The sequence below is a fragment of the Equus quagga genome, chromosome 13, assembly GCF_021613505.1.
Source record: "Equus quagga isolate Etosha38 chromosome 13, UCLA_HA_Equagga_1.0, whole genome shotgun sequence".
Lineage (NCBI taxonomy): Eukaryota > Metazoa > Chordata > Mammalia > Perissodactyla > Equidae > Equus > Equus quagga.
Window position 1 is genome coordinate 84,274,448 of NC_060279.1, and position 27,414 is coordinate 84,301,861.

At 57.4% G+C, this 27,414-nt stretch overlaps 1 protein-coding gene across 5 annotated transcripts; it reads left to right on the forward strand.

Annotated features, from left to right (window-relative positions):
* Positions 1-27,402, forward strand: PPP6R1 (protein phosphatase 6 regulatory subunit 1). 5 transcript variants are annotated; one of them, XM_046681367.1, is made up of 24 exons: positions 1-139; positions 9,459-9,691; positions 11,475-11,661; positions 11,746-11,883; positions 11,962-12,027; positions 13,322-13,434; positions 13,538-13,651; positions 14,120-14,282; positions 14,378-14,530; positions 14,675-14,809; positions 15,415-15,479; positions 15,607-15,722; positions 15,807-15,892; positions 16,096-16,185; positions 16,254-16,351; positions 19,594-19,651; positions 19,735-19,910; positions 24,961-25,094; positions 25,182-25,362; positions 25,454-25,524; positions 25,727-25,808; positions 26,223-26,324; positions 26,404-26,475; positions 26,566-27,402. In XM_046681367.1, exons 2-24 carry the CDS (start codon positions 9,465-9,467, stop codon positions 26,567-26,569), a joined length of 2,631 nt encoding a protein of 876 aa, XP_046537323.1. In that variant the 5' UTR covers positions 1-139; positions 9,459-9,464; the 3' UTR covers positions 26,570-27,402. The 5 variants fall into 5 exon arrangements, with proteins under 5 accessions (XP_046537323.1, XP_046537328.1, XP_046537327.1 ...); XM_046681369.1 differs by lacking the exon at positions 1-139 and adding an exon at positions 3,784-3,805; XM_046681368.1 differs by lacking the exon at positions 1-139 and adding an exon at positions 9,084-9,339.
* The last annotated feature ends 12 nt before the right edge of the window (positions 27,403-27,414 follow it).

Genomic DNA, 27,414 nt, shown 5'->3' on the forward strand with positions numbered 1-27,414 from the left:
CCGCCTGCGCGAGCTTCCGCCGCAGCCCCCCGCCCCCACATACCGGGCCCCGGAGCAGGGGCCGGAGCCGCCGGCGGCGGGGCGGGGGGGGGCGCCCCGATGAGCCCGGAGTGCGAGGAGCCGCCGCCCCGCCGTGCAGGTGAGCGGGCCGCCGGGACGGTCCCGCAGTCCAGGCACCCCGAGTTCTCCTGCCCGTCCTGCGCCCCGCCCAGGTGCCCTGAATCTTCTCCGCCTTTCTCCTTTGGACCCTTCCCTCCTTCCTGGGGCCTCCCCTCCCGTCTCTTCCTCCTCCGCCCACAAACGTCTGCCCCCGGCCCCCCAAGTCTCTTAGTGTCTCCCTTCAGCCCCCCAAGTCTCCTAGTCTCCGCCCCTCAGCCCCCCAAGTCTCTTAGTGTCTCCCTTCAGCTCCCCAAGTCTCCTGGTCTCTTCGCCTCAGCCCCCCAAGTCTCCTTGTCTCTGCCCCTCGGCCCCCCGAGTCTCTTAGTCTCTGCCCTCAGCCCCTCAAGTCTCCTAGTCTCTGCCCTCCGCCCTCCAAGTCGCCTTGTCTCTGCCCCTCGGCCCCTCAAATCTCTTAGTCTCTACCCCTCTTTGTCCCAAGTCTCTGCCCCTAGGCCTCCATCCCCCAAGGCCACCTTCCCCAGTCTTCTCCCTTTGACTCCCCCACCTCCTCTTTCCTCCCTGGGACTCAGCCTCACTCATTCTTCCTCTGGCCACTCCCTCTCAGACACCCTCTTTTCCTCCTCAGCCCGTTCCCCTTGGACACCCCCTTCCCCCTCCTTCCCTGTCGCCTGCTGTCTGGACCCCGTCTTCTTGGGGACTCTCACCCTTGGTCGGGGCCACTGGAGAGGGGGCCTTCCCCTTCCCCCGACCGTGGCTCCCCCTCCCCGAGTCTCTGTTGCCTTGTGAGGGGGGAGCCAGCCCTCTGGAACAGCCACCTCTCAGTCCCACTCCTGTGAGATGAGCCTGCTGAGGGCAGGGCAGGGAGCCTGCTGCTGGGTATGCGCGAGGGGGGACCCGCCCCAGCCCTGCCCTGGGGAGACAGAGGGACAGTCACAATTACTGGTGTTATGATAGAGGTAACTCAGGGCGCTGCAGCGGAGGGACTGGTGAGACTGGCTCAGCGGGTGGCTTTTTCTGTCTAGGAATGATGAGTAGGAGTTGACAGATGGAGAGTGGGAAGAAGGGCCTTCCGGGTGGAAGGAACAGCATGTGCAAATACGTGAAGGTGGGAACCCAGAAGTCTGTGCGCTGGCGTGCAGATGTGTTGGGAGGGAGTGGGGTGCTGTGCCTTGGTGGAGCTGCTTGTCCAGGCCCTTGGATGTCACCTTCTTGATTAGGGTCTTTCTTGCTCCCTCTTTTGCCCACCTGTACGTCTGTGCTGAGGATGCAGACGTTACCGTTAACACCAGCCTGAAAGGCAGGATGTTTCTGGAAAGGAAGATGTGTTGTCAGGTGTGGGACGGGGTTCAGAATTGTAAAGAAACTTCAGTGGGGTGTAAAGTGGCGCTGACATCAGTGCTCTGTTCAGAGGGTGGTTCTGGGGGTCCCGAGTGCTGTTTCCAGAAGCCTGTCGCAGAATGCAGGGCACAGGAAGTGCTCCAGGATCGGTACTTTTAGGATGATTATTTGGTTTGGGATTCTCTCCTGTAGTGGGTTCTCAACTGGGGGCGATTGTGTTTCCCAGGGCTCATTTGGCAATGGCGGGAGACATCTTTAGTTGTCACAGCTGGGAGGTGCTAGTGGCACCTGGGGGACAGGGGCCGGGGATCCTGCCTAACATCCTACAGTGCGCAGAGGATCCCCAATCCCCACCCGCAAATGTCAGTAGTACCGCCTGGAGAAGCCCTGCTCTCTGGCTTGGGTGTTAGGTGTAGTTTGGCTTATCTGCTCTCTTGCTACCCGTGAGTGGCTGTGCCTTCTGAGTCGTTGTGTGTTGTGATTTACTTTTGTGTTTTTGTTGGGTTGTCTACTGTGTCTTTCCATTAGAGGAGAACTTGCTCATCCACCCCAAAAACTTTTTTTCAGGATCTATGGCCAAGTGACCTTAGCAGGTCACCTTCTCTTTCTGGACTTCAGTTTTCATTAATTCAACAAGTATCTCTAGCTGCGGGCCTGGCGTTATGCCAAGTCCTGGGAAATTGGCATCTTCAGTGGGGAGACAGGTGACTGAACAGGCAAATCCTGTCACAGAGTCCTCAGGTGCTGTCATAGGGTGACCGCGGAAGCCGTGGAAGCGTGCAGCAGGGCCCTAACGCAGTCAGGGGAGGCTGCCTGGAGGAAGTGGTGTCTGCACTGAAGCCTGAAGGACCCAGGAGGAGCTAGTCAGGCCCAGAGAGCTGGAGGGAAGGCAGAGGGAGCAGCTGAGCCAGGGCAGAGGCGAGGGTGCAGATGAGCAGTCAGGTGTGGCAGGAGTGTGAGCGCCATGCGGGTTGCAGCCAGAGATGAGGTGAGAGAGGCCTGGGAGCCTCAGAGAGGAGGAGAGGCCTTCCTGGCTCACGGTGCTCTCAGGCAGGCTCAGCAGCGGGGGCGGGGACGCGCCCTCCTTTCTGGCCCAACCACGGTTTTCCCAGCGAACACCACCGGCTGTACAGTAGCTGTGAGGTGTCTCGCGGGTGAGGAGACCGAGGCTCATGGGGTTAGGTTCCTGGTCGAAGGCCACAGAGTTAAGTTTGGGGAGGCAAGACTGGAACCCAGGCCCTTCCGACTTTGGATCCCCCTGTAACACTTGATCTGCCCCTCTCTGTTTTCAAAGGGCTATTTCAAAATCTATCTGTTGTTCTTTTCCTTTTTTCCTTCGAACCAGTGATGGATCCAGGAGAGGGTCCTGTGAGCTTTCGGGCCCCTCCTCAGTCCTTGGCCAGATATCCCCAGTCTCTTCTGTTTCCTAATTACTCCATCCCCTGGGGTTGGACCAGAGCTGCTACCTCCCCTGGGACAGTGTGATCTGGGGTCAGAGGGGGCTGTGCCTGGGGTATCCCCTAACCGGGGGCCCCCTCAGGCTTTCCCGAGCCATGGGAAAGTCCCAGCTCATTGTCCTGTGTGGCCTTGGCTGGGTCCCTCTCCCTCTTCAGCCTCAGTGGCCTCTTCTCCTGACTGAGTTTCCCACTGCCGACCTTGCTGGGTTCTGCTTCTGTCACATAAACTGGGTCCTGCTCAGGTTATGGGGTTGAGTCACCGTTACTGTTATCTGGTCCTTGGAATTGGAAGTCCCCCACCCCCTTTCCAGATTTGGCCAAGAGCTGACACTGGGTTGGCGAAAGTTAGAGACAGGGGGCCTTGCCGTTCCTCTGACCCACCAGGCCCTGCAAAGGGCTGGGGGCTGGCCTGCTGGTAGTGGGTTTTCTCCCCTCCTAGGGCTCACCTAGCCCGTGTCCCATTAGAGCTGCCTGTGGGCCTGTGATGGCTGAGGGTAGCAAGGGTCAGCAGGCCTGAGATGGCCTCTCTCAATGTCAGAGCCTCTTTTGAGCCTCAGGGCAGCTCAGGTGGCCGCCTCGGAGGCCCTCCCAGAGGCCTCTGCGCCCTTGACCTCTGCTTCCGGGTGCTCTGGGGCCAGGGTAGGCGAGGAAGGGGTGGCAGATAAAGGATTGGCCCACAGGCTCCCTAGCAGGCAGAGCTGTCTTTGGACAGACGGTGGCAGCAGCAGTAGCAGCAGTGACAGTGGTGGTGGCCTGTGGGAGCTTCAGGGAGCCCAGACAGGGGCAGGGGCTGCCACGCTCCTGAGAGGGGCAGCTGATGTTCGAGGCCTGAGAACAACACAGCAAAGCAAGAAACCCGAGGCGATGGTGCAGAGCCGGTGGAGGGAGAGGTAGTTTTCGTTTTTAATGGCTTCCTTTCTCATTTACAGTTTCCCCTTCTTCCGTTTGCAGCCAGAGTCATGGTTTTCAAACCGTTGCTAAAAACCAGTGGTAGTCACTTCCGTTTTCTTGAAGTTTGCTAAAAGTTGCAAAGGGTGGGGGCAGTGGGGTGCGTGGCGCCTGCCAGAGTATTTGAATGACTTGACTCACTCCGGCAAGCAAACGGGGAGTCTTCTGTTTTTAGTGCTGTCCCCCCTGGGGTAGGGGCTGTTCCGTCCCTCCTGCTACAAGTGTCGAGGCTTCTGCGTGGCCTCAGGGACAGACAGGAAGGGCCAACACTTGCCAAGCCCCTGATGTGTCAGGACGACCTGCCTTAACGCGCTCCTTCTCACAACATAGCCCTTCCCAACGGACTGCACCCCCATTTCACAGATGAGGACGCTGGGCTCCGGGACGCCAAGTGCCAGGCCCAGATCACCCTGTTAGAGAGCGAAAATGAAAGCCACCTCTCCTGTCCAATTCCCGGGGCTTCCAGCAAGTTCCATTAAGTGGGAGGATGGGGTTGATCATCAGGACTCGAGGCTGGAGTGAATTGAGAGTTTGTGGTGGGGGAAAGATTTTTTTCTCTCTTTTTCTCTTTTTGTCTTTTCTTTTCTCCAGTTTTCCTGTATCTGCATCTTCTTCTGTGTGGAGCTTGAGCACTGACATTTGTAGGGTACCGACCAGCACTGGATTGCATCTGATCATTGCAGCCTCCTCTGATTTTTGGAGGACTGACTTGAGGTTCTCAGTGTTTAAGGGGCTGCCTGGGTTCTGAGACCCCTGGAGTCCACACCACGTGCTTCCCAGCACCCTCCTGTCTTGTTGTGGTGGCCCCGTCTGCTCCCCAGTTCTTTGGAAAGCTAGCTTTGGGAGGGAAGTCCAATCTGCTGTCTGAAGCAGGTGGGCAGGTTGTAGCAGGGGTAGGGGGGTGGGGGCCTTAGCCTGCATCCTCTAACCAGGTGCTTTGGAAGTGGGTGAGTGACCTCAGCTTTGAGAATTTCCGCCTCTAGTTGGGAGAGCAGGGCAGGCAGAGTCCTGGTTCTGCCTCCTGCTGCCCGCGGCTCTGCCCCTGCTGGCCCCCTCTCCACTTCTATCAAATGGGAGTAATAACAGTGCTCACCTCCTTGTCTTGATGCGGAAACAGGGTGCAGATGACACGGGTACACGGGGATGCTGGCTGGGCCAGTCCCTGCTGTGTCCCTTGCTGTGGACGGTCTACTGAGTTCAGGACGATGATAATGAGGGTGGGAGGGGACCTGTGCGTGCTCCCCAGGGCAGAGCCTTCACGTGCTTTGGCTGTGGGCCAGCTGGCGTCTCGTGAGCTCCGGTGACTTGGATGTAAGGCAGGGCCTGGGCCTGGCCCCTTCATGGCAGCTGTGGCGGCTTTGGTTTTGTTTGTTTTTGTTGAGGTATAATTCATATGCCTCACAATTCATCCATCTAAAGCGCACAACTCAGTGGTTTCTGATAGATTCACAGAATTGTGCAACCGTCACCACAGTGGATCTTTTTAGTTGAGGAATAATTACAAATAAAACTGCATACAATTGATTTCAGAACTTTTTTGGGTTTTTTCGGAACATCTTTTTCCTAGAAGGAAGCCCTGTACCCGTTAGCACTCATTCCTCCCCTCAGCTCCTGAAAACCACTGATGTGCTTTCTGTCTCTATGGAGTTGCCTCTTGTGGACATTTCATGTGAAGGGAGTCATACATGTGGTCCTTGGTGACTGGCTTTGTTCTTTTGATTTAGGCGGCCTTTTGACCTCTCTGGTCTCCTTATCCCCAAGCGAAAGTCCCCCATGTAGAAAGAGGTGGTGCTCTCACCCTGTGGGGCTCTTTCCTTGCTTCTCACGGCCTGGGTGGCGGCCGCCCCTGGAGATGATCTGGTCCCAGGTCCACCCAGCTCAGGAAACCTGCCCCACCCCACCCTGCCATCAGTGCCTCAGGGCTGGTGAGTCACCTTTGCCAAGCCTTCCTTTTCTCACCTGTGGCCTGGGCCCTGTCACACACCCGTCATCAAGTCAGGGAGGACATGTGGAAAAGTCCCCTGGGGAGGTCTAGGCTCTGGGCAAGAGTAGGGGTTGCCCATGTGCAGTGGGGAGCCCTGTTTGATTTCCTTTTGAAGCAGTCGTCCTCACTCAACGTGGGACACTCTCTCAGTCCCTGGTGCAGCCCGCTCTCTTTCGTCCCCTCCTCGGCCTGCTCTGGTAGGTCCCCCCATCTTGTGATTGTGGTTTAGAGAGCCCCTAAGTATGGCTAGGGGGGAAAAGGGGGCAGGATTCCCTTCACTGATGCCCTGACAGGTGTGTCAGCCTGCTGCCCCTGGGGGGATCTCAGGGAGGATGCAGTAGTTTGCAGATGGGGGTGTTTTTCAGCAAATATTTCCGAGCACGTAAATTTCTGAGTGTGTATCACATGCCAGATTCTGTGCTAGGTGCTGTCTCTGGGTGCTCACGGCAGCCTAGTGAGGAAGGTTCTGTCTGGGTTGTCCATCATCCAGTCAGGGCACGTGTGTCATTGTGTGTGACAGTGTAGGTGCCAGGCACGTCGGAATGCATGTCACAGAACCACTGTACTGAGGTTTGGCCAGGGGACTGTTTTGGCCCCTCTGGGGGGTGAACACTTGACAGGAGACCCAAAGGATGAGAAGGAGCCAGTTATGGGGACATCCTAGCAAGTGCTGAGGAGAACCCAGGCTGGTGCGTTCTGGAAACAGAAAGGTCAATGTGGCTGGAGCAGGCGAGGAACCGTGGTGTAAGAGAGGCTAGAGGAGCCAGCTCATGGGGGCTTGTCGGCCAGGGCGGGGTTTAGAGGTTTCTGAGAGCGGTGAGAAGCCAGTGGGGTCCCGAGCACAGACACGGTGTGATTTTCATTTCAGCAAGCTCTGTCTGCTGCCTGCAGAATGGGATGTAGAGAGGCGCAGGGGAGGCTGGGAGAGATGAGGGGCCTGGTCAGGGTGGTGGCTGTACAGGTTGAGAGAAGGGGGGTTGGGTTTTAGTTATGCTTTTGTCGGAGGGTCTGCGGTGCCTGGATCTGGACAGGGAGGACTCGAGGAAGCCCCTGGATTTCTGGTGGCTCTCCCAGCAGCTGAGTGTCATACAGCTGGTGAGTGATGGGCGGGGTGTGCTGGCTCACCAAGCTGTGGAGGGCCTCGGCCCAGCTTCCTCCCAGAGTTCAAAGGTGTCTCCTGAGTAAGCGCTGGACTTGAAGCTTAGTGTCCTGCCAAGCCTCCCTGGGGACCAGGAAGGAGCCAGCCTTCAGCTCCCTGGAAGTGTCAGCCAGCGAGAGCTGGGTCAGGGACAGCCGTAGCCAGGGCAGAGCCATTGCTGGTACAGACTCCGCCGGAGCCCACCCATTCGTTCTGTAGGGCTTTATTGGTGGGCTGAGCTTCAGAGAACAGGACAAGGCTCCTGCGCCCTGGGAGTTGACCTCCTGCGGGCTTTGGCACCAGCTCACAGCTCACCAGCCCCCAGCCCTGGGGTTGGGAAGTTACCTTGGCGCACCTCAGGTTCCTCACTTGTAAATTGGGGCCAGCAATGCCTGCCTTGGGGGAGTTGTTAGAGTAGGTTGCGATGATGGCCGTGTAGTCCTGAGGATGATGCTGGCGCCGCAGCCCACATGGTTTATCGACATCGTGTATCTAGTATGTTGTCCAGGGATTGCCCAGCATTCATGGGACCAGGGAGGCCTAGACGTCCAGCACGGTGCTGGGGGCATCAGCCTCATGCAGGGACCTTCTCAGGAGGGGCTGCGGGCTGTGAAGGAGCTGCACCCCGAAATGGAAGCCCCGGGAACACGTGGGTCGGAGCTCACTCCAGGAGAGAGTTGTGCTGAGGAAGGCAGCCTGGGCTCTGCCAGCACATGGAGGTTGGCCCAGGGGACAGGCAGTCGTGAGAGCCTGGGGCAGGCTTGGCAGGACTGCAGCAGCGCCCAGGGAGCGGGAGGTCCTGGGGGGAGGGTGGGGTCAGCCAGAGTCTGGTGCAGGGGGCACAAGGCCCTTAGGGTGTTGAACGTGGAGACCAGGGGAGCCATGGCAGGGCTTTGGCTGGAAGGGAACACGAGGCACTCCTGTTTGTGTTTTAGAAAAGCTGCCGGGGTCGGGGTGGGGTGCGTAGGAGGGCTAAGGGGGCGAGTCCTTGCATGCCGTGGTTTAGGAGCCCATGAGGCCTGTGGGAGTGGGGGCTCTTGAGGGCCCTCTCAGGGCCTGGTGTCTGCTGCCGTCCTTCACAGTCCTCTTTCCTCCTGGCTGTCCCTGCGCCCAGGGCTCTTCCTCTGTTCCACCTCCAGGCGTGGTTGGCCAGGGCTTAGGAACATGAGTCCCATCAGGATTGTTGTAGATTTGGAGCCATTTGTTCCCGTCAGGGCTGGAAGGTCACCCTGGGGGCAGGGAGGATGAGTGAGGAGCCGAGGGAGGCTCCTGTGGACGCTGGAGGCTGGAGGCTGGACGAAGAGCTGAGGTGCCCAGGAGGGGGCGTCCTGGCCTCTCGGTCTGACCTCAGTGGCCTCTGCCCCAGGTGGTCTTCAGGAGGCAGGAGACAAATGTGAGCTCCGGGCAGCGCCTGCGCCGTGCTAGGGAGCCCCCATCTTACCTGGGCATGGGCTGCCTGTCATGTGGTGGGGTGACAGGCCTTCAGAAGGGGGCTGTGAGTTAAGGGGCCGTGGACACAGTGCCTGGTACACACAGTGCACACATGGAGCCGGGATGAGTGGCTTTGGGAGCCTAGCGGTGAGCAGAGTGGGTCTGCAACTGGGTGGTCTGGACTGGAGCGGCTGAGAGCGTCCGTGTCTGGGAGCTCAGACCCGCTTGGCACCTCAAGAGCGCTCCACATGAGATGCTCCTAACGCCAGTTAGCTGCCTGTGCCAGGGTGGGATGAGCTGCAGTGGGGCATGCCAGGTCTTGAGTGCCAGCCGGGGCACCATCCTCCTGGTGGTGGGAGCCGTCCCTGTCCTCCTCCCCACTGAAACAGTTACCCTGGCCTGGTTCCTTTGGGCCCCAGGCAGTGACTGTTCTGGGAGCCCCCCCTTTCCTCTTCCCTGTCCTGGGCGCTGGGTGGGGAGAGGGGGGTTGGGATGTGTTTGTGTGTGTGTATGTAGCATCCAGGCAACAGCCACAGCCTGGAGATGGTGCACACTTCCCTCTCTGCCCTGCTGCTGCCCCACGCCCTGTGTGTGGCAGGGTGATTGGATGGGCTGGATGGCAGTCGCACACTGGTGGTCATGGGGCGTTTGAATTTCTTCAGCAAATACAGATTGAAGCCAGTCCGATGGCAGGGATTCCGGGATGAGCATAGCTCTGGCCCCACCCCTGGACGTCCCTGCCCATATGTGGGGACAGGACCATGGTCGCTCTGTGTACAGCCTCAGGGCTCTCTCTCCCAGGCCCTGTGTGTGGTCCACACCTGGGGGCCTTCACTGGCCTGGGGCTGAGGGGTGGGCAGGACAGTTGGCCTCAGGTGTGACGTGACCCCTGAACCACAGGGCAGCCCTTGCAAGCTGTCAAGGTTGTTTGGGCCAGAGGCAGCTGGGAGATGGAGGAAGGAGGGAGGGCTGGAGAAGTCGGGGGCTGGTACTGTCCTGGTGGGCCCATCAGAGCCCAGTGTGTGACAGCCTCTGCCCGCAGGGCGCCATGTTTTGGAAGTTTGACCTGCACACGAGCTCGCATCTCGACACGCTACTGGAGCGGGAGGACCTGAGCCTGCCCGAGCTGCTGGATGAGGAGGACGTGCTGCAGGAGTGCAAGGTCGTCAACCGCAAGCTGCTGGACTTCCTGCTGCAGCCGCCGCACCTGCAGGCCATGGTGGCCTGGGTCACCCAGGAGCCACCAGCCAGTGGCGAGGAGCGGCTGCGCTACAAGTGAGTTCCCGTCCTGTTCTGTCCCCAGCACCGCCCTCCGAGTTGCCCCTGTGGTCACAGATAGCCGCCCCGACTTGCTCTTGATGTCACTGACTCCCATGTGGGGACGAGGAAATCAGGGAGGGACAGCCCTCCAGATGCAGCTTCTTAGAAGTGTCTTTGTTATGAGGTTTCCAGACACACCCACGGGGAGGGACGGGTGGGATGGACCCGTGGGCCCTCACCGGCCTTCACGGGGGCAGTGCTCGGGCTGGCCCGTTTCCTCGGCCGCAACCCCACACCCCATTTTTCCTGGTGTTTTTCTTCAATTGGATTTTTGCCGAGATGACCGTAGAGTCACATGCAGTTGTGAGAGAGAATACAGAGTTCTCTGTATACTCTGCCTGGTTTCCCCCAGTGGTGACATTTTGTAAAATATAGTATATATGGTGTCAGAACCAGGACAATGTTGGTTATCCTCTGGGATGCCCGCAGGCCCTGGTGTGGTTTAAAGCAAATCTCCTAATTCCAGACAGCGGCTCTTTACCGGTGATCCTCTTGTTAACTTTCCTTTCTGGAGCATGAGCGGCAGGAGCGCTTCACCCCCAGGTCCCCTGTGCCCAGCACGGGCCAGTGCAGAGGGTGTGGCAGTGGGCAGAGTGGGCCTGGGCCGTAGGTGGCCACGTGCTCTCCTCTGCGCTCTCTCCCACCCGCCCTCCTTTGCCCTCTGCCCCTAGTCACTGTGCGGGTGCTCAGGGCCCTCGGGTGTTGGGGAGGGTGGGTGCACTCCAGGTGCTGGTGGTGGCGTGAGGCAGGATGAGGCTGGCAGGGCCCTTTTGGGGGGGCTTGATTGGAATCGTCTCCATAACTGGGGGCTTTTGTCTGCCCTGGTGTCCAGTGCCCTTCTCAGGCCCTGCACAATCCGTCACAGACATGGACTCCCTTCCTGACCCCGTTCTCCAGTGCTGCCCTCTGCCCAGCCCGCTGTGCTGTGCATGGTGTGCACACGGTCCTCACCACACTCTGCGTCTCTGTCCCCAGAGGCCTCGAGCCAGACGGAGTGTGGGTTTATCCTTTGTAAAGGTGTGTGCCAGCTGTTCAGTGCAGGCCTGGCACACAGTGGGCACCTCTGGCAGGGTCAGCAGAGTGTCCCTGGTGTCCCTCTGATGTCGGTCTGTCCATCAGATACCCGCCCCCATGTGTCCTCTGCCTATTTTGCTCTGACCTCTGTCCCCCGTCCACCTTCACTCGAGCATGTCCAGTGGCCCCGTGCACTGGGCTCACAGGAGCAGGGAGATGCTGAGGGAGCCTCCATTTTGACATCTGCCTCCTGCAGCCCATGGGGTCCCTGCCCTGCCCCAAGTAACCCACTTACAAGGGAAGGAGGCACACTTGGGGGCCCCTGCAGTGTACAGGGCAGGCCTGCAGTGAGTTGTGGTCCCCCGGGGCCATGGGTGGCACACTGGGCAGAGTGGCCCTCATGCTGTGGGTTGTCGGGCACCATGTGAGTGTGTGGAGGAGGGAGAGGGTGAGGTTGGATTTTAGAAAGGTCACGGGGCGGGAGGGCACGGGGAGCACACCAGGATGGGCTAGAGGGTCGGAGGTGGAGCTGGGGAGTTGGAGGGAAGGGTGTTGTTGAAGGAGGTCGGGTCCGGGTTCAGGAGGTTGCCTTAGTGACAGTGGGGAGCCATGGATGGGTTCTGACAGGGAGGAGTGGTGAGGAAGGCCCCTCTGGCCTCCGTCCAGGCAGGCCCTTGCCAGCCTCTGCCCTTCTTCTCTGGATGTGACGGCCCTCCCGTGACAGGTACCCCAGCGTGGCCTGTGAGATCCTGACCTCTGACGTGCCCCAGATCAACGATGCACTGGGCGCGGACGAGTCCCTCCTGAACCGGCTCTACGGCTTTCTGCAGAGCAGCGGCAGCCTCAACCCGCTGCTGGCCAGCTTCTTCAGCAAGGTCATGGGCATCCTCATCAACCGCAAGACGGACCAGGTGCCTGCAGTCCCATGCACCTCAGGTGGGAGGATGCGGCCCAGGTCCTGCCGCCTGACGTGCCCCGTTCCCTGTGTCCCCCAGCTTGTGTCCTTCCTGCGGAAGAAGGACGACTTCGTGGACCTGCTGCTGCAGCACATCGGCACCTCGGCCATCATGGACCTCCTGCTGCGTCTCCTCACCTGTGTGGAGCGGCCACAGCTGAGGCAGGAAGTTGTCACTGTAAGCTGGGGCGAGGTGGGGAGGGGAGGGGCGGAGGAGACGGGGTCAGTGAGTGGAGCCCCGCCTTCTCACCCCCAGTGGCTCAATGAGGAGAAGATTGTCCAGCGGCTCATCGAGCAGATCCACCCCTCGAAAGATGACAATGTGAGTGTGGCCCTGCCTGCCGCTGTGTGCGTGCCCTGCCAGTCACCCACGGACAGCACGCCTGCTAAGAATAGAAAAGGGGTTTTACACACATGGAACGTTTCTCATGAACCAAGAAGCTGGCCCTTCATCCCTCTGCTGTCACGGCTCTGATGAGGGTCCTCTGACTCCAGGCTCTGTCCCTGGCCCGCTCCCTGCCACCTTTCTGTCCAGTTCTGACTCTGTGGCCTGGCGACTCTTCCTGTGTCTTGTGCATGGACAAGCCCGCTTGTCCTTCAGAGAACCCACCCAGAGGCCCGGATCCTCACTGACCTCTCGGGGGGTCACGCCTTGTCTGTTTTTCTGGCCCACTGGCTTCCAGAGCGGTGGGAGGTCCATAGGCGCAGGTAGTCAGCACCTGGCACCCAAGCAGTGCCGTCCCAGGAGAGTGATGACTGTCTAGGCCTCTGGCAGAGGGACGAGGGGTGGGTGCTGTGAGCCAGGTGGCAGGGCTCCTGTGATGGGCTCTGAAGTGCAGCCCGTGGCCTGGCTGGCTCTGAGGTCTGCGCAGGTCCAGGGTCTGCGCGGGTCCGGGGTCTGTGTGGGTGGGCCCTGGCAGCTGTGTGTTGGGTTAGACTTCTCTCTTTATTTTGGTAACAGCTTTAATTGAGAGATAAATTGCTACCGTTCAGCTCATCCATTTAAAATACAGGATTTGGTGGCTTTTAGTATATTTACAGAGTTGTGCAGCCATCACCATGTCCATTTTAGGTTGTTTCTCACCACTCCGGAAAGGAAACTCTGTGCCCATTTGCCGTCCCTCCCCGTTCCCCTCGTGGTCCCCCAGCCCCGGCAGCCACCTCTCTGCTTTCCGTCTCAGGGTTTGCCTCTTCTGGACAGCTTGTATAAACGGAGTCACAATACATGGTTTCCCATGCCTGGCTTTTGTCTTAGCGCCAGGTTTTCTGTGTTCAGCCATGTTGTAGCACGTTATTAGTGCTTTTCCCCTTTGTAAGGCTGGAGGACGTTCACCAGTTCGTGGATGTCTGGGTTGTTCCCCCCTTCGGCTGCTGTGAGCGATGCAGGGTTTGCCTGGCATGTCTCCTTTTCCGAGAAGCCTTCCATGGTTTCCCTTTCTGCCCACTGTCTCTCCCCTCTCAGTGTTCGGTGCCTGGTGCTCCCTCCCTTGGCACTTGTGTCCCTGTCTCTGTTCCATCCTCTGTCCCTAAGGGCTGGGACCGGGTGGTCATCTCATGAGGTTCCCAACAGCAGAACCAGGCCGGGCCAGGGTCCTCAGCTCTCTCTACTTCTCCAGCAACATTCCAATGCGTCCCAGTCCCTGTGCGACATCATCCGCCTGAGCCGGGAGCAGATGATCCAGGTCCAGGACAGCCCGGAGCCCGACCAGCTATTGGCCACCCTGGAGAAGTGGGTTTGCAGGGTGGTGCCCAGGCCCAGGCAGGGGAGCCATCCTTTGGGGGGCCCTGGGTCCTGAGCCCCCCACTCTGACCCCCTGCTGGACCTTCTCCAGGCAGGAGACGATTGAGCAGCTCTTGAGCAACATGTTGGAGGGGGAGCAGAGCCAGTCCGTCATTGTCAGTGGGATCCAGGTGCTGCTGACCCTGCTGGAGCCCAGAAGGCCGAGGTGAGGGGGTGCGGCCTATCTGGGCAGCTCTGTGACCCCTCAGAGCCCTGCCCTTCCATTCAGGGAGTGAAAGCTGTTGAGACAGAGCCACCATGAGTGGTGTCTCCTTCATGATGGTCTTACGGTCCTTGCAGAGGAGTCCTCCCATTCCTGTCTGATAGCCGAGGAAGCAGGCTGTGTGGACAGCCTGTAGCTTCGAGCCAGCTGTCAGAATCCGAGGCCCTTTGGGCAGGCCTCCCTACAAGGCAGTGGGGACTTCTACCCCAGGGTCCCGGGTGCCCACCCACACCTGGGTGCCTCTTCCGTCAGTGCCCTGTGTGTCCCAGCTGGAAGGGCTCCCGAGGGTGCAGCTTCTTACTCCCTTCCAGATGTCCTCCACATGCACACGTGCATGCACAGGCACACACACGCATGCGCACAGGCTGTCTGGGCAGCTCACTCTGCCCTTCATGCTCTTTTCTGTGGCAGGTCTGAGTCTGTGACCGTGAACAACTTCTTTAGCAGTGTGGATGGACAGCTGGAGCTCCTGGCCCAGGTGACCCTGGACAGCTCCGTGTCCAGTGTGGGTGCCCTGCACGCCCTACGCCCACGGCTCAGCTGCTTCCACCAGCTCCTGCTCGAGCCACCCGAGGTGGGCTGCGTGGGCTGGGGAGCCAGGGGGCGGGGAGCAGCCCTGCAGTCCTGGGCAACGCCGGGCTGGGAACTGAGCCTCCCCTACTCCCGCAGCTGGAGCCGCTGCGTACGACGTGGGGCAGCCTGGCCCCGCCGCTGGGAAACATGCGCCTGCATGTGGTCAAGCTGCTGGCCAGCGCCCTGAGCGCCAACGATGCAGCCCTGACCCAGGAGCTCCTGGCACTGGATGTGCCCAACACCATGCTGGTGCGGGGGATGGGGAGGGTGTATAGGTGGATGGGGGGATGGCTGAAGGGCGAGGTTGGGGATGGGCTGGGGACCGGGGAGGGATGGAGGCGGCTGTGGCCCGGGGCAGGGAACCGGGCCTCTCATTGCAGCTGTGCCCTCCAGGACCTCTTCTTCCACTATGTGTTCAACAATTTCCTGCATGCCCAAGTGGAGGTGTGTGTGAGCGCCATGCTGAGCTCCAGGCCCCCTTCCGACAGCAGCCCCGAGACGCCTGCCTCCAACCCCGTCGTGAAACACGTGAGCTGGGGCTCCCCCTCAGTCCTTGTGGGTGAGCTCTGCCGCAGGCCTGACCCTCACCTGTCACACAGTCATTCCTTCTGGACAATTCACAGGCTGGGGGCTTGTCCTTGTTCTTGGGGTGTGTCTGGGAGAAACAGAGGGTGTCTTGTGGGGAATTAAGTGGACACAGTGACCTGAGAAAGCAGTGAGTGTCCTGGGGGACGGAGGGGAGGCCTCTCCCGGGGTGACGGCTGCCGTGGTGGGTGGGGTGCCTCCCTGGACGTAGCCTGGCACTCGGAGGAGCTGTCCAGTGGAGGTGTTGGATTTGGATGAGCGGGAGTGGGAAGCAGTGGAGTGACTTAGGGGTTTGTTGACTGGACTGAGCGGGAATATGGGCAGAGGACGTTTCTGGGTGAGCAGAGGGGGCTGTGCAGGGAAGGAGGGGCAGTGCATGTGCGTGGGAGTGTGTGCAAGGGCGCGACACACGCTTCTCACAGAAAGACCAGAGGCTTGGGTGCCTGGCCAGGGTGGTGGGACCCAGCCTCTGTCCCTGCCTTCTCTGCGGAGGCGGCTGAGGCTGCGGGCGCTGCCCCCGCCCACGTCGGCCCTCCCTGCTCTTGCAGCTGCTGCAGCAGTGCCGCCTGGTGGAGCGCATCCTGACCTCCTGGGAGGAGAACGAGCGTGTGCAGTGAGCGTCCTCTGGCCTTCCTGCCCCAGGGGCGGGCAGGCGGGGGAGGACCTGACAGTGGGGAGGACGGGGCAGGGGCATGGGGCACATGCAGCCTTGTCCAGCTGTGGCCTCCATGCTTACCCAGGTCCGGAGGGGGCCCACGGAAAGGCTACATGGGCCACCTGACAAGGGTGGCCAACGCCCTGGTACAGAACGTGGAGAAGGGACCCAATGCCGAGCAGTTGGGGCAGCTGCTGAAGGGTGAGGGCCAGGGCTCGCCCCCAGGGTGGAGTGGGTGGGGGCCGAGGGGGCGCCTCATGTGCTCGTCTCCTCCCCTGTGAGCAGAGCTGCCAGGCGAGCAGCAGGAGCGGTGGGAGGCGTTCGTGTCGGGACCCCTGGCGGAGACCAACAAGAAGAACATGGTGGACCTGGTGAGGGCCTGCTGTGCCCGGCGCACTCCCAGCCCATCTCTGCTACTGGGCCTGCCTCTAGCACGTTCCCACTTCGTCCCTCTTCTGGTTCTCTCCCTCCTCATCCAGTCTCAGCCTCCCTCTCCCCACAGCCCCATCCTTGCTCTAGTCCTCCTCTGGGGGGCTCCACAGGCCCTGACACCCCGCCTGCCTGCACACCCCAGGTGAACACCCACCACCTGCACTCCTCCAGCGATGACGAGGATGACCGGCTCAAGGAGTTCAATTTCCCTGAGGAGGCTGTGCTGCAGCAGGTGCGGGGCTGGTGGGCTGGTGGGGGGGTCTGGCCCTGCCCAGCCCCTGACTGCTGCCCCCTCTGCAGGCCTTCATGGATTTCCAGATGCAACGTATGACCTCAGCCTTCATTGACCACTTCGGCTTCAACGACGAGGAGTTTGGGGAGCAGGAGGAAAGTGTGAAGTGAGTGTGCCCCTCTGTGTGGGATAAGCTGCAGGCAGGGGTGCTGGGAGGGGACCTGAGACAGCAGATCAGAAAGCAGGTGCTCACCTGCTGTGTGACTCCTTCCACCATCCTTTCCTGTCCCCACTGTCCACCTGCTGCCCATGCAGCCCAATGCCTAGGGTTTGTCCTACCCCAGCCTCCATCAGGCTCAGCCTGGAGGGTGGCCAGCCTCAGACCCCTCTTGGGGTTCCTCCTTGGGGGCCTAGTGGGAAGTGTGTGGGGGCTCTGGGACTCAGGCACTGGCTGTGTGCAGAGCTGGGCCATGTGGGGTGAGACCACCCCTCCACCCCCTCCAAAGGCCTTGGGGTGACAGGAGAGATTTTTTTTCGCTGACCAGTTTTGCTTATTCGTATTTGTTGCACAACAACATTTTAACATCGATCATCTCTGGTGTCATGGTCATGAACTTCTCTGTCTTCTGAATTTTCTGCCGCAGCTGCCTCTTATTTTTACAGTCAGAGTAAAAAATTAAAACTTTCTAGCATTTTGTAAATCGCCTGAGCAATCTTACGACAGCAGCAGGTAGGGAGTGAAGGCCAGGGCAGGTGCCCGGGTGAGTCTGGAGGAGAGACTGGGTCAGGCCGGGAGCTGAGCAGCCGGCTGTGGCCCCTTCACCACCCACCTGACCAGGGGCCTTGGACTGGAGCCTGGTTCTACTGCTGCCCACCACTGGCCCAGGGCAGGTCGCTTGTGCAGGCCTGGGTCTCCTTGTGTGCACTGCGGGGCTGAGGGGCCCTGTGAGGCCCTGAGTGAAGCATTTGGTGAATACTGCCTTGTGCCGTCTGGGCAGAAGAGGTGACTTTTGAAGAACGAATCCGCGTTGCCGTAGGAGAAGTGGAACAGCTACCAGAGAGCATGACATGGAGGTGTCCCTGGGTCAGAAGTTGGGGCAAGCAGATGAGAAAGGCCCAATTGGCCCCTAGGGGCTGGCAGGGGGTAGCCAATGGGTGGGGGCAGGGAAAGGAAGGAGGGACCTCGGCCATGCGCGTGTTGTTGAGGGACGGCTGAGCTGGGGTGCCTGCCCGCGTCCAAGTCATCCCCACAGTGCGCCGGGTGCCCCTTGGGTGTACCCTGTTACGTGCTCTGCCCACCCCTCAGCGCAGGGCTTGGGAGCCCCTTTACAGCCAGGGAGCCTGAAGTGCAGAGCTCTCACTTTTCCTAGGACAGTGGCTGGTCATCCTCGTGTGCTGTAGTGTGAGGGTTGGCTGTGGCCTGTCCTGCCCACAGCCCAACAGAGGTCACCTTAGATGCAGACGTGAGATCTGTGTTTGCTGCCACTCTGCCCAGCACGGCGCGCAGCACTAGGAGGCCTCGGCAGCGCTGTCACTGATTCGAAGGCCTGAGAACCCCAGAGGAGACACTGACCTAAGCCGGGACCCAACCCTGTCCTGTCCGGGAGAAGGACCAACTGCTCCGTAAATGACGTTGGGAAGATGGGCTGCCCTTTGACAGTGACTTCCGCTGTCAAGATCAATTGCAGTGGGATTAAAAACTTTAAATGTAAAACACACCTAAAGCCGCAAAGCATTCTAGAATGGAAAATGGATGAACGTTTCTGTAACCTCAGGGACGAAGATGCTGCGCTACAGGGCTCCGGTTGCTGGAGTTGCCTGCCCCACCTGCTCCAGCTGTGCAGCGCATGGGCCTCCCGCCCTGTTCTCGGTTTCTGTCTGTTTCGAGGAAATGAGGATGCCCGTGTTGGTTGTGAGAATGACGTGTGTGAGGACGTCCGTCACGTGCTTGGTGCTGTGTCTGGCGCTGAGGCGGCACTCAGGACTCGTTAACGTGCAGTTGTCTGCTGATCTTTGGGGCCAAGTATTTCCTGAGTTGGAGAAACAGATGACAACCTGGGTGGGGAGTATACCGAACGTGTGGGATGGAGCCGGGACCTGCGTGGAGACGTGAAGGGCTCTTTCCTCGGAATAGGAGAAAGGGTGTGAGGGACGCAAACGAAACAAGTAGGAGGCCGTCGAAAAGTTGCAGGCTCTGTCGGCGGGAGTATAAATTGTCAAATCCTGTTCAGCAGTTGGTGTCGGTGTTTAAAACGCATGGATTTAATTTATTAGTTCAGAACTTGCCCTTCTCTGAGGCTTTCTGAAAGAGAGAGAATTGAGCAGAGCTGGTTGTAGGCCGATGTTTAGGTCGTTTTGTTGATGATGGGAAGGTTGGAGGTAGGGCTGTGTTCCCGGTGTGTTGGTTCCTGCGGCTGTTCTCCTGGGATAATCAGGCCCTGGCTGGTTTCTGCCCTCGGGGGTCAGGGTGCCCAGGCAGGAGCATTTTGTTTCAGCTCCAAAGGTGATTCTTTGGCCATGGTTTAAGAATCCCAGCCCCAGACTGAGCGTCTTGGGGCCGGGGGCGTGCTTCGTGTGGCGAGGCTCGGCGCTTGGCCGCGTAGGTTTCTGCTGAATCGGTGAGCAGTGTCTGGGCGCTTTGCTCCTGCCGGCCAGTCCACTCACCTGCTCTGCATGTCCTCGTTAGAAAAGACGACAGCTGCCCTCATTCGGGTCGGTGGAAAGGTCTCCTTTACACTCTGCTTTCTTTGGGGTTTACTTAAATTGCCTGTGGCTCTTGGTGTAACGAGAGGCCTAGCTGGTGCGGGGACAGGATAGGTGCTTGGTAAGCCGACGTTCCCTTCTCCTTCGCTGCGGCTGTGTGCGAGACAGTTGCCGTGAACACTGAACCATCGCTCCTGGGAAAGTGTGGACCTGTATATAAACACCTCAACCAGATCACAATCTTAGATCCTGAAAACAACTTGTCCAGGTAGGTTCTATTTCCTTTGTTTTACGACATAGGAAACAAGGTTCACAAGTGTTCAGTGACCTGCTTGGGCCACCCCACTAGCACATGCCTGAGTTCGGATTCAAACCCTGTCCAGCCAGAGCCGTGGGTCCCCTCGGGCGTCCCTGTGCGACGCTGAGGCAGGAGGCGGGTGTGTCCGTGTTGGACCTCAGCTGGGAATGTGCGCGTCCAGCGACTAATTTTTCACTGCTCTGCAGACATCCATAAATGACCAGAATGCACTGCGAGTCTTGATTTGGGGTTCCAGATCAATTTCAGCAAGTGGGTGATTTTGCAGATACGGAACCCGCGAACAGGGTGGAAGTTGAGTGAATGAAGGAGCAGCAGGAGGCAGCCTCCTCTCATGCCGTACCCACCCGTGTGCCTCCCCTCTGATTGCTCCCGTGCTTCCCTCCTAGTGCGCCTTTTGACAAGACGGCCAACATCACCTTCTCCCTCAATGCCGACGACGAGAACGTGAGTGCTGCCCTGTCCTCTGATGGTGGCGTGGGGCTGCGGGCAGCGCAGCCCACCCACCCTCCTGCCCCTGCACCCCACAGCCCAACGCCAACCTGCTCGAGATATGCTACAAGGACCGGATCCAGCAGTTTGATGACGATGAGGAGGAGGACGAGGAAGAGGGTCAGGGCTCCGGGGACTCCGATGGGGAGGACGGCGCCTGGCAGGGCAGCCAGCTGACCCGGGGGTCCCGCCTGGGCCAGTCCCCAGGCGTGCGGTGAGTCCCCCTCACGTCTGCCCAGCACGGTCGGGCTGCAGGGCCCACATGAGAAGGTTTTCACACTGGGACTCAATGAGAAGAGTAAGGAGAGTGTAGTGTGTGTAATACTGGGGCGCCTTCAGTTTTGAGTGATAAAAACCTGGTTCAGATGAGTTCAGCTACAAAAAGAATGGGACAATAGCTTTTGTGTGACTGGAAAAACAGGCATGTCCTTCAGGTACAGCTTGGTTCAGGAGCATCTAGAACCAGTATCTCCCCTCTACCCCTAGACTCTGCTCTCCCCTCTGGCAGCTTTCTTGCAGGTGTTCCTGAAAACGCTGTGAGATGGTCCCATCAGCTTTCTCCCCTGATGCCAGTAAGATGAACAGTGATGGTTGGCCCTCCCTCACAGGCCAAACAGGAGGGTCAGCAAGCTGTGACCAGCTCTTTGTACAAACGTTAACATTATTTTTCTCTAGTACTGGCTGGTCGCAGAATCACTGACTAAGTGGATTTGTCCTCGTAGATTTGCCAGCATGAACACCAACTCCGGGCTTGTAATTCTGAGCCGTGCTGTGGGGGCTTCTGATTTGAGGATTGGAGTGTTTTAACTTTCCTTTTTAAAAAATTATTGTATTGAGGTCATATTGGTTTATAACATTGTGTTCTTTCGGGTGTACATTATTATATGTCAGTTTCTGTATAGACTGCATCATGCTCACCACCAGTAGTCACCACACATATGTGCCCCTCTACCCCTTTCACATACCCCGCAACCCCCTTCCCCTCTGGTTCTGTTCTGTTTATCCATGTGTTTGTTTATCTTCCACATATGAGTGAAATCTTGTGCTTTTTTTTTTTTTTTTTGCTTTTTCTCCCCAAATCCCCCCTGGTACATAGTTGTATATTTTAGTTGTGGGTCCTTCTAGTTGTGGCATGTGGGACGCTGCCTCAGCATGGCCTGATGAGCGATGCCGTGTCCAGGATCCAAACCTGCAAAACCCTGGGCCGCCGAAGCGGAGCGCATGAACTTAACCACTCGGCTAAGGGGCTGGCCCCCACATATGGCACTTGTCTTTCTCTGCCTGGCTTATTTCACTTAACATAATACCCTGGATGTCCATCCGTGCTGTTGCAAATGGGACGATTTTGTCTTTTTTATGACTGAGTAGTATTCTGTTGTATATATATATATACACCACATCTCTATCTATTCATCAATTGATGGGCACTTAGGTTGCTTTCACATCTTGGCTATTGTGACCAATGCTGCAGTGAACACAGGGGTGCATAAATCTTTTTGTATTGTTGATTTCAAGTTCTTTGGATAGATACCCAGTAGTGGGATAGCTGGATCGTATGGTATTTCTACTTTTAATTTTTTGAGAAATCTCCATATTGTTTTCCATAGTGGCTGCACCAGTTTGCATTCCCATAAGTAATGTAAGAAGGTTCCCTTTTGTCCACATCCTCTCCAACGTTTGTTGTTTTTCTATTGGTAATTATAGCCATTCTGACTGGTGTAAGGTGATGGCTCATTGTAGTTTTGATTTGCATTTCCCTAATGATTAGTAATGTTGAGCATCTTTTCATGTGCCTGTTGGTCATCGTATATCTTCTTTGGAAAAATGTCTCTTCAAATCCTCTGCCCATTTTTTGATTGGGTTGTTTTTTTGTTACTGAGTTGTATGAGGTCTTCATATATTTTAGAAATTAACCCCTTGTCAGATATGTGATTTGCAATATTTTCTCCCAGTTGGTGGGTTGTCTTTCCATTTTGTTCAGTTTCCTTTGCCTTGCAGAGGTTTTTAGTCTGATATACTCCCATTTGTTTATTTTTTTCTTTTGTTTCCTTTGCATGAGTAGACATGGTATTCAAAAAGACGCTGCTAAGACTTTAGCACCATCGGAGTATATTGCCTGTATTTTCTTCTAGGAGTTTTATGTTTTCAGGTCTTACATTCAAGTCTTTAATCCATTTTGAGTTGATTTTTGTGCATGGTGTAAGACAGTGGTCTACTTTCATTCTTTTGCATGTGCCTGTCCAGTTTTCCCAACACCGTTTATTGAAGAGACTTTCCTTTCTCCATTGTATGTTCTTGGCTCCTTTGTCAAAGATTAACTGTCCATGGATGTGTGGTTTTATAGTTCTTTTTTGTTTTGTTTTGTTTAAGAGTATGCTTTTTTTGGTGAGGAAGATTGGCAGATTGGCCCTGAGCTAATATCTGTTGCCAATCTTCCTCTTCCTTTTTTTTCTCCCCAAAGCCCCAGTACGTAGTTGTACATCCTAGTTGTAGGTCATTCTAGTTCTTCTGTGTGGGATGCTGCCACAGCATGGCCTGATGAGCAATGTGTAGGTCTGTACCCAGGATCTGAACTGGCGAACCCCAGGCGGCAGACGCACAGCATGCAAACTTAACCACTCGGCCATGGGGCTGGCCCCGGATGTGTGGATTTATTTTTGGGCTTTCAGTTCTGTTCCATTGATCTGTATGTCTCTTTATGTGCTAGCACCATGCTGTTTTGGTTACTATAGCTTTGTAGCACATTTTGAATTCAGGGATTGTGATGCCTCCAGCTTTGTTCTTTTTTGTCAGGATTGCTTTGGCTATTTGGGGTCTTTTGTTGTTCCATATAAATTTTAGGATTCTCTGTTCTACTTCCATGAAGCATGTCATTGGGATTGGGATTGCTTTGAATCTGTAGACTGCTTTAGGTAATATGGACTTTTAACTGTTTATTCTTCCAATCCATGTGCATGGAATATCTTTCCATTTCTTTATGTTGTCTTCCAGTTTCTTTCAGTAATGTCTTACAGTTTTCAGTGTATGCGTCTTTTACCTCCTTGGTTAAGTTTATTCCTAGATATTTTATTCTTTCTGTTGCGATTGTAAATGGGATTGTATTCTTGACTTCTTTTTCTGCTAGTTGGTTATTAGTGTATAGAAATGCAACTGATTTTTGTAGGTTGATTTTATACCCTGCAACTTTGCTGTAGTTGTTGATTAATTCCAGTAGTTTTTTTGGTGGATTCTTTAGAGTTTTCTGTGTATGGAATCGTGTCCGCAAATGGTGAGAACAGAATGTTTTAACTTTTTAATTGAAGTCTAACAAGCATACAGGCAAGTACATGAGTCCTAAGTGAATGGCCACATGCACACCCCTTTACCAGCACCCAGGTGAGGGAGTAGACCCCTGTGCCCCTTGCTGGCTGCTGTCCGCCCTCCCGAGGGTGATGCTGTCCTGACATCTTACCATAGGTCAATTTTGCTGTGTCCACTCGTGAGGTCCGTCCCTCTGGTAAGTGCCATCCACTGGGTGTGCCGTTATGTGACCAGCCAAGTTGATTTTCACTACTGTGCCTCATTACCAAATCCAAATCCAGGGTGAATCCCAGATGTACCCCTGCGTTTCCTTCTAAGAGTTTCTGAGCTGATTTTTTGTCTATGGCGTGAGGGGGTCCAGCCTCATCGTTTTGCATGTGGGATGCTGTTGTTGTGGCATGACTTGTTGGAGAGACTGCCCTTTCCCCACTGAATGGTCTCGGCACCTTCATGAAAAATCATTTGGCTGTGTGTGAGCGTTTTTCTCTGGTTTCTCCCTCCTGGTCCAATGGTCTGTATATCTGTCTTGATGCCAGGACCAACCTCTCTTGATTACTGTTGTGTTGTAGTAAGGTTTGAAATCGGGAAGTGTGAGTCCTCTAACTTTGTTTTTTGTTTCGAGATTGTGTTGACTCTTCGGGGTTCCTTGAGATTCCGTGTGAATTTTAGGATCAGCTTGTCAGTTTCAACAGAGAAGCCTGCTGGGATTCTGAGAGGGATTGCCTTGGATCCGTCGGTCGGTTTCAGGAGTGTTGCCATTTTAACAATCTTGGGTCTCTCAGTCCATGAAAGTGGGATGTCTTTCCACTTATTTAGGTCTTTTTTACTTTGAACAGTGTTTTGTAATTTTCAGAGTATATGTTTTACGCTTTTTTTGTTAAATTTATTTCTAAGTATTTTATTCTTTTTGATGCAATTGTAAGTGGAATTGTTTTCTCAAAATCATTTTGAGATTGTCACAAATGTATAAAAACGCAGTAGATTTTGTGCATTGATCTTGTATCCGGTACCCTTGCAGAACTCACTGGTTCCAACAGTTTTAGTGTATTCCTTAGAATTTTCCAGATAGAAAATCATGCCATCTACAATTAGAGTTTTACTCCTTTCTCCACTTCACTTCCTCTTCTGTTGCCTCATTGTCCTCCAGTACAGCCTGGACCAGGGGTGGCGAGGGTGGCCCTCTTGCCATGTTCTTGGTCTCAGGGAGCATTTGGTCTCCGCCTTCAAGGGTGGTGTCGGTTGTGGGTTTGGGAGGTGCCCTTTGCAGGTTCAGGAAGCTCCCTTCTCTTCCCTGTTTGCTGGCGTCTTAGTTTCTTTTTAACTGTACGCAGGTGTATTCCTTTGTGGTTGGAGTAGTCAGTGACTGTCATGGAGTGGTCAGTGGCATGCTTTGCGCATTGTAGAAACCGCATGGTTTGCTTAGCTGTTTCCCACTTGGCGGACGCGTGGCCAGTCGGACTTTCTCCCTGGTCCCAAGGTGCCTCTTAGTCGCGTTCAGCCAGCATTTTTTGCAGCAGCTCTGCGTGTCAGGCTGTGCTCTCAGCCGAGGATGTGGTGGTGACACACGTCCACTCGTTTGTGGTTGGAGGGAGAATATCAGGTCAGCGCCCCGTGAGAGGTCGGACCAGGTGGTGGGAGGGTCCGTTCCCAGCATGGATCCTGCGGTGGGGCCTTTCCCGCCCTTAATGTGGGAGTTGTGCTGCTCTCCACATGGGCACTCGTGCTTCTTGCCCACCTTCCCGTTGTGGGATGCAGGGCTCTCTCAAGGCTTCTTGGCACACCCCGGGCCAGGGTGGCCCCTGACCTGCCCTCCCTCGGCTTCCCCGTTGCCCCCTCTCCTCCATCCCTTTTGTCACTGTCTGTTCCTTCCTTCACGGAATGAACTGGGTCAGTCTCGGGGGTTGGAGGGTGGAGATGGGCCTCTCTGTTCTAGCACCGCAGCTGATGGGTGGTCTCTGGGGCAGGAGTGGAGGCAGCACAGACAGCGAGGAGGAGGAGGACGAAGACGAGGAGGAGGACGAGGAGGATGGCGACGGCCGGGCAGCCCGCAGAGGGGCTGGGCCCCCCTCTTACCCCAGTCCTGGCCCTCAGCCTCCGGGTGGGTGAATGTGTGGGCTGGGGTGGGGCGTGGTCGGGCATTCGAGGGTCTGCCTGTTGTGCTCACCCTGCCCCCACCCCATCCCAGGCCCCAGCTGGACAGCTGGCTTTGACCCAGTGCCTACGGATGCCCTAACTGGCCCCCGAGACTCCGGGGAGGAGGAACCTCGCTCTGGGTCCCCAGTCCCACAGGGGCCCCTCAGCGTGCCCTGGGACCTCCCCACCCAGAGCCCAGCTGGCCCTGTGGCCTGTGATGCCCTGCAGCTCAGGTGAGGCCGGGAGGCAGTTGCTGGGTCCTGGTGCCCTTAGGCTCGAATGCTGACCCAGTCAACCCCATGGGCTGCTTCTTTCCCCTCCCAGGTCTCAGGACCCTGCACCCCCCTCAGCACCTCAGGAAGCCACAGTTGGCGGCAAAGTAGCGGAGCCCTCGGGTGAGCCCTTGCCCTCCGTGCCCTGCCTACCTCCCACCTCCCCTGTGATCCCCACCCACCTTGCCTCACTCGCTATACCCTGTGGCCCTTCCCCTGCTCCCCTCCCCTTGCCTCCCCGGTCTTGCCCATGCCCCATCAGAGGAGCAAGGCAGTGTGGAACCTCCTGAGTCTCTAGCCTCCGGGCCTCTTTCCTCCTGCACAGCCCCCTGCCAGGCCTTGGTCAGCGTTGGGGACCTCCAGACCACCCTCAGAGGGACATGCTCCACCCCCAGCTCCTTGGACAGGTGACCCACTGGGGCCAGCTGCTGGCTGAGAGGGGAGGCGGGTAGAGCCTGACCCTGGGCCATCCCTGCCCTGGAGCTGCTCTGAAGGGCCCTTGCCGGACACCCCCAGGTCTGTGCCACTGCCTTGAGGCCTCATGGCAGCTGAGGGTGGTACCTGTGCCCACATGTGGGCGCAAGAGAGGGATCCTGGAGCCTGGAGGCCCTCAGCTCAGCCCTAGGGGCTGGAAGGCTTGCAGAAGGGGACAGGGGAGTGTGCACAGCCCGTGTGGAGCGGCTCCTGCACCGCAGCTCCCAGGGCTCTTTGGGCAGGAGGGACTCGCCGGGCTACCCACTGCTTCCCGCTGACCAGTGCACGGGCTGAGGGTGGGAACACCCAGCAGGGTGTCTGTGACACAACCCCACTGACCCCTACAGTGCAACCAGAGACCCTGCTACCTCTGTCCCAGCCCCTGGGGCCCACCAGACCACGGAGGGGAAGAAGAGCCCAGAGCCCTCGGGGCTTCCCCGAAGCCAGAGGTGAGCAATGGGTGGCCTTGCGGGCTGCAGGCGTTTCGTGGGGGAGGTCCTGACCTCTCCGTGTCCCTCTCCCTGACAGTGCCCAGGCCCTCGAGCCGCCTCTGATGCCCAACGGCTCTGCCCCGGGAGGGCCAGTGTGCCCGGGCTCCCAGTGAGTGGCTGGGGCAGGGTGGACTGGGGGCTGTGGGCAGGGGTGGGGGTGGGGGCATGGCTCCTCACGTGGGTCTCTCTCGGTTCCCAGGTAACTGCCTGGTCCCAGTGGTGGCGGCCAAATCCTCCATACTCCACGTGGACCTGCCCAGGCGGGGGCAGGGCAGGTCCCATGACGGCCCTGTTGCCCCATCACCCCACCCCGTCCCCGCTCTCTCTGGACTCCCAGGAGGCTGGTGCAGGGAGATAGGCCCCACCCCCCCATCTGCACTGAGAAAAGAAATTATGGAGTCTTGTCTCCCAGAATAAAGATATAGAGTTGAATACAGAGAAAGAGAGAGCGAACGAGTGAGAGAGAGACCTATATTATATATTATATATATATATGTACTGAGGGAGGAGAGAGTGGGCGGGAGGAGAGCCGGAAGGAAGCCAGGCCGAGGGGTGAGGGGGGACCTTCACCCTGTCCCAGTGGGCCCGCGCCTCCCCTCCCCTCCCGCCACGCCCCCCTCTCCGGTGCAGACGGCCTTTCAGCTCAGGTCACCTCCGGAGGGCCCTAGTGCAGGCTGTGCCTTTGCCCACCCCCTGGCCCTGGACCCTGCACTTTCACCGGGCTGGGAGCTAAAGGACCCTCCGCCTGGCCCGGCTGGCTCTGTGGGGCCTGGGGTCCCGGTCCCAGGGGGCCGCCTTGGTGACATTCCCACGGGGCCCTGATGCACTCGCCGAGACCCCCGCACCTCCCATGGACCCCAGGGCGGGGGTCCGGCTGGGGTCCCCCTCCCACGCCCAAGGGCCTGGGGTCCAGCCCAGCTGCCAAGTGACCTTGTCCCAGCTCCCTCTCCCCAAGCCGGCGTGAGTGTGCGTGTGTTCGTGCTGAGCTTCTATTTCATATTGCAAATATAAATAAATAAAGGAAGACAGTTTAAGACTCCTGCCACTC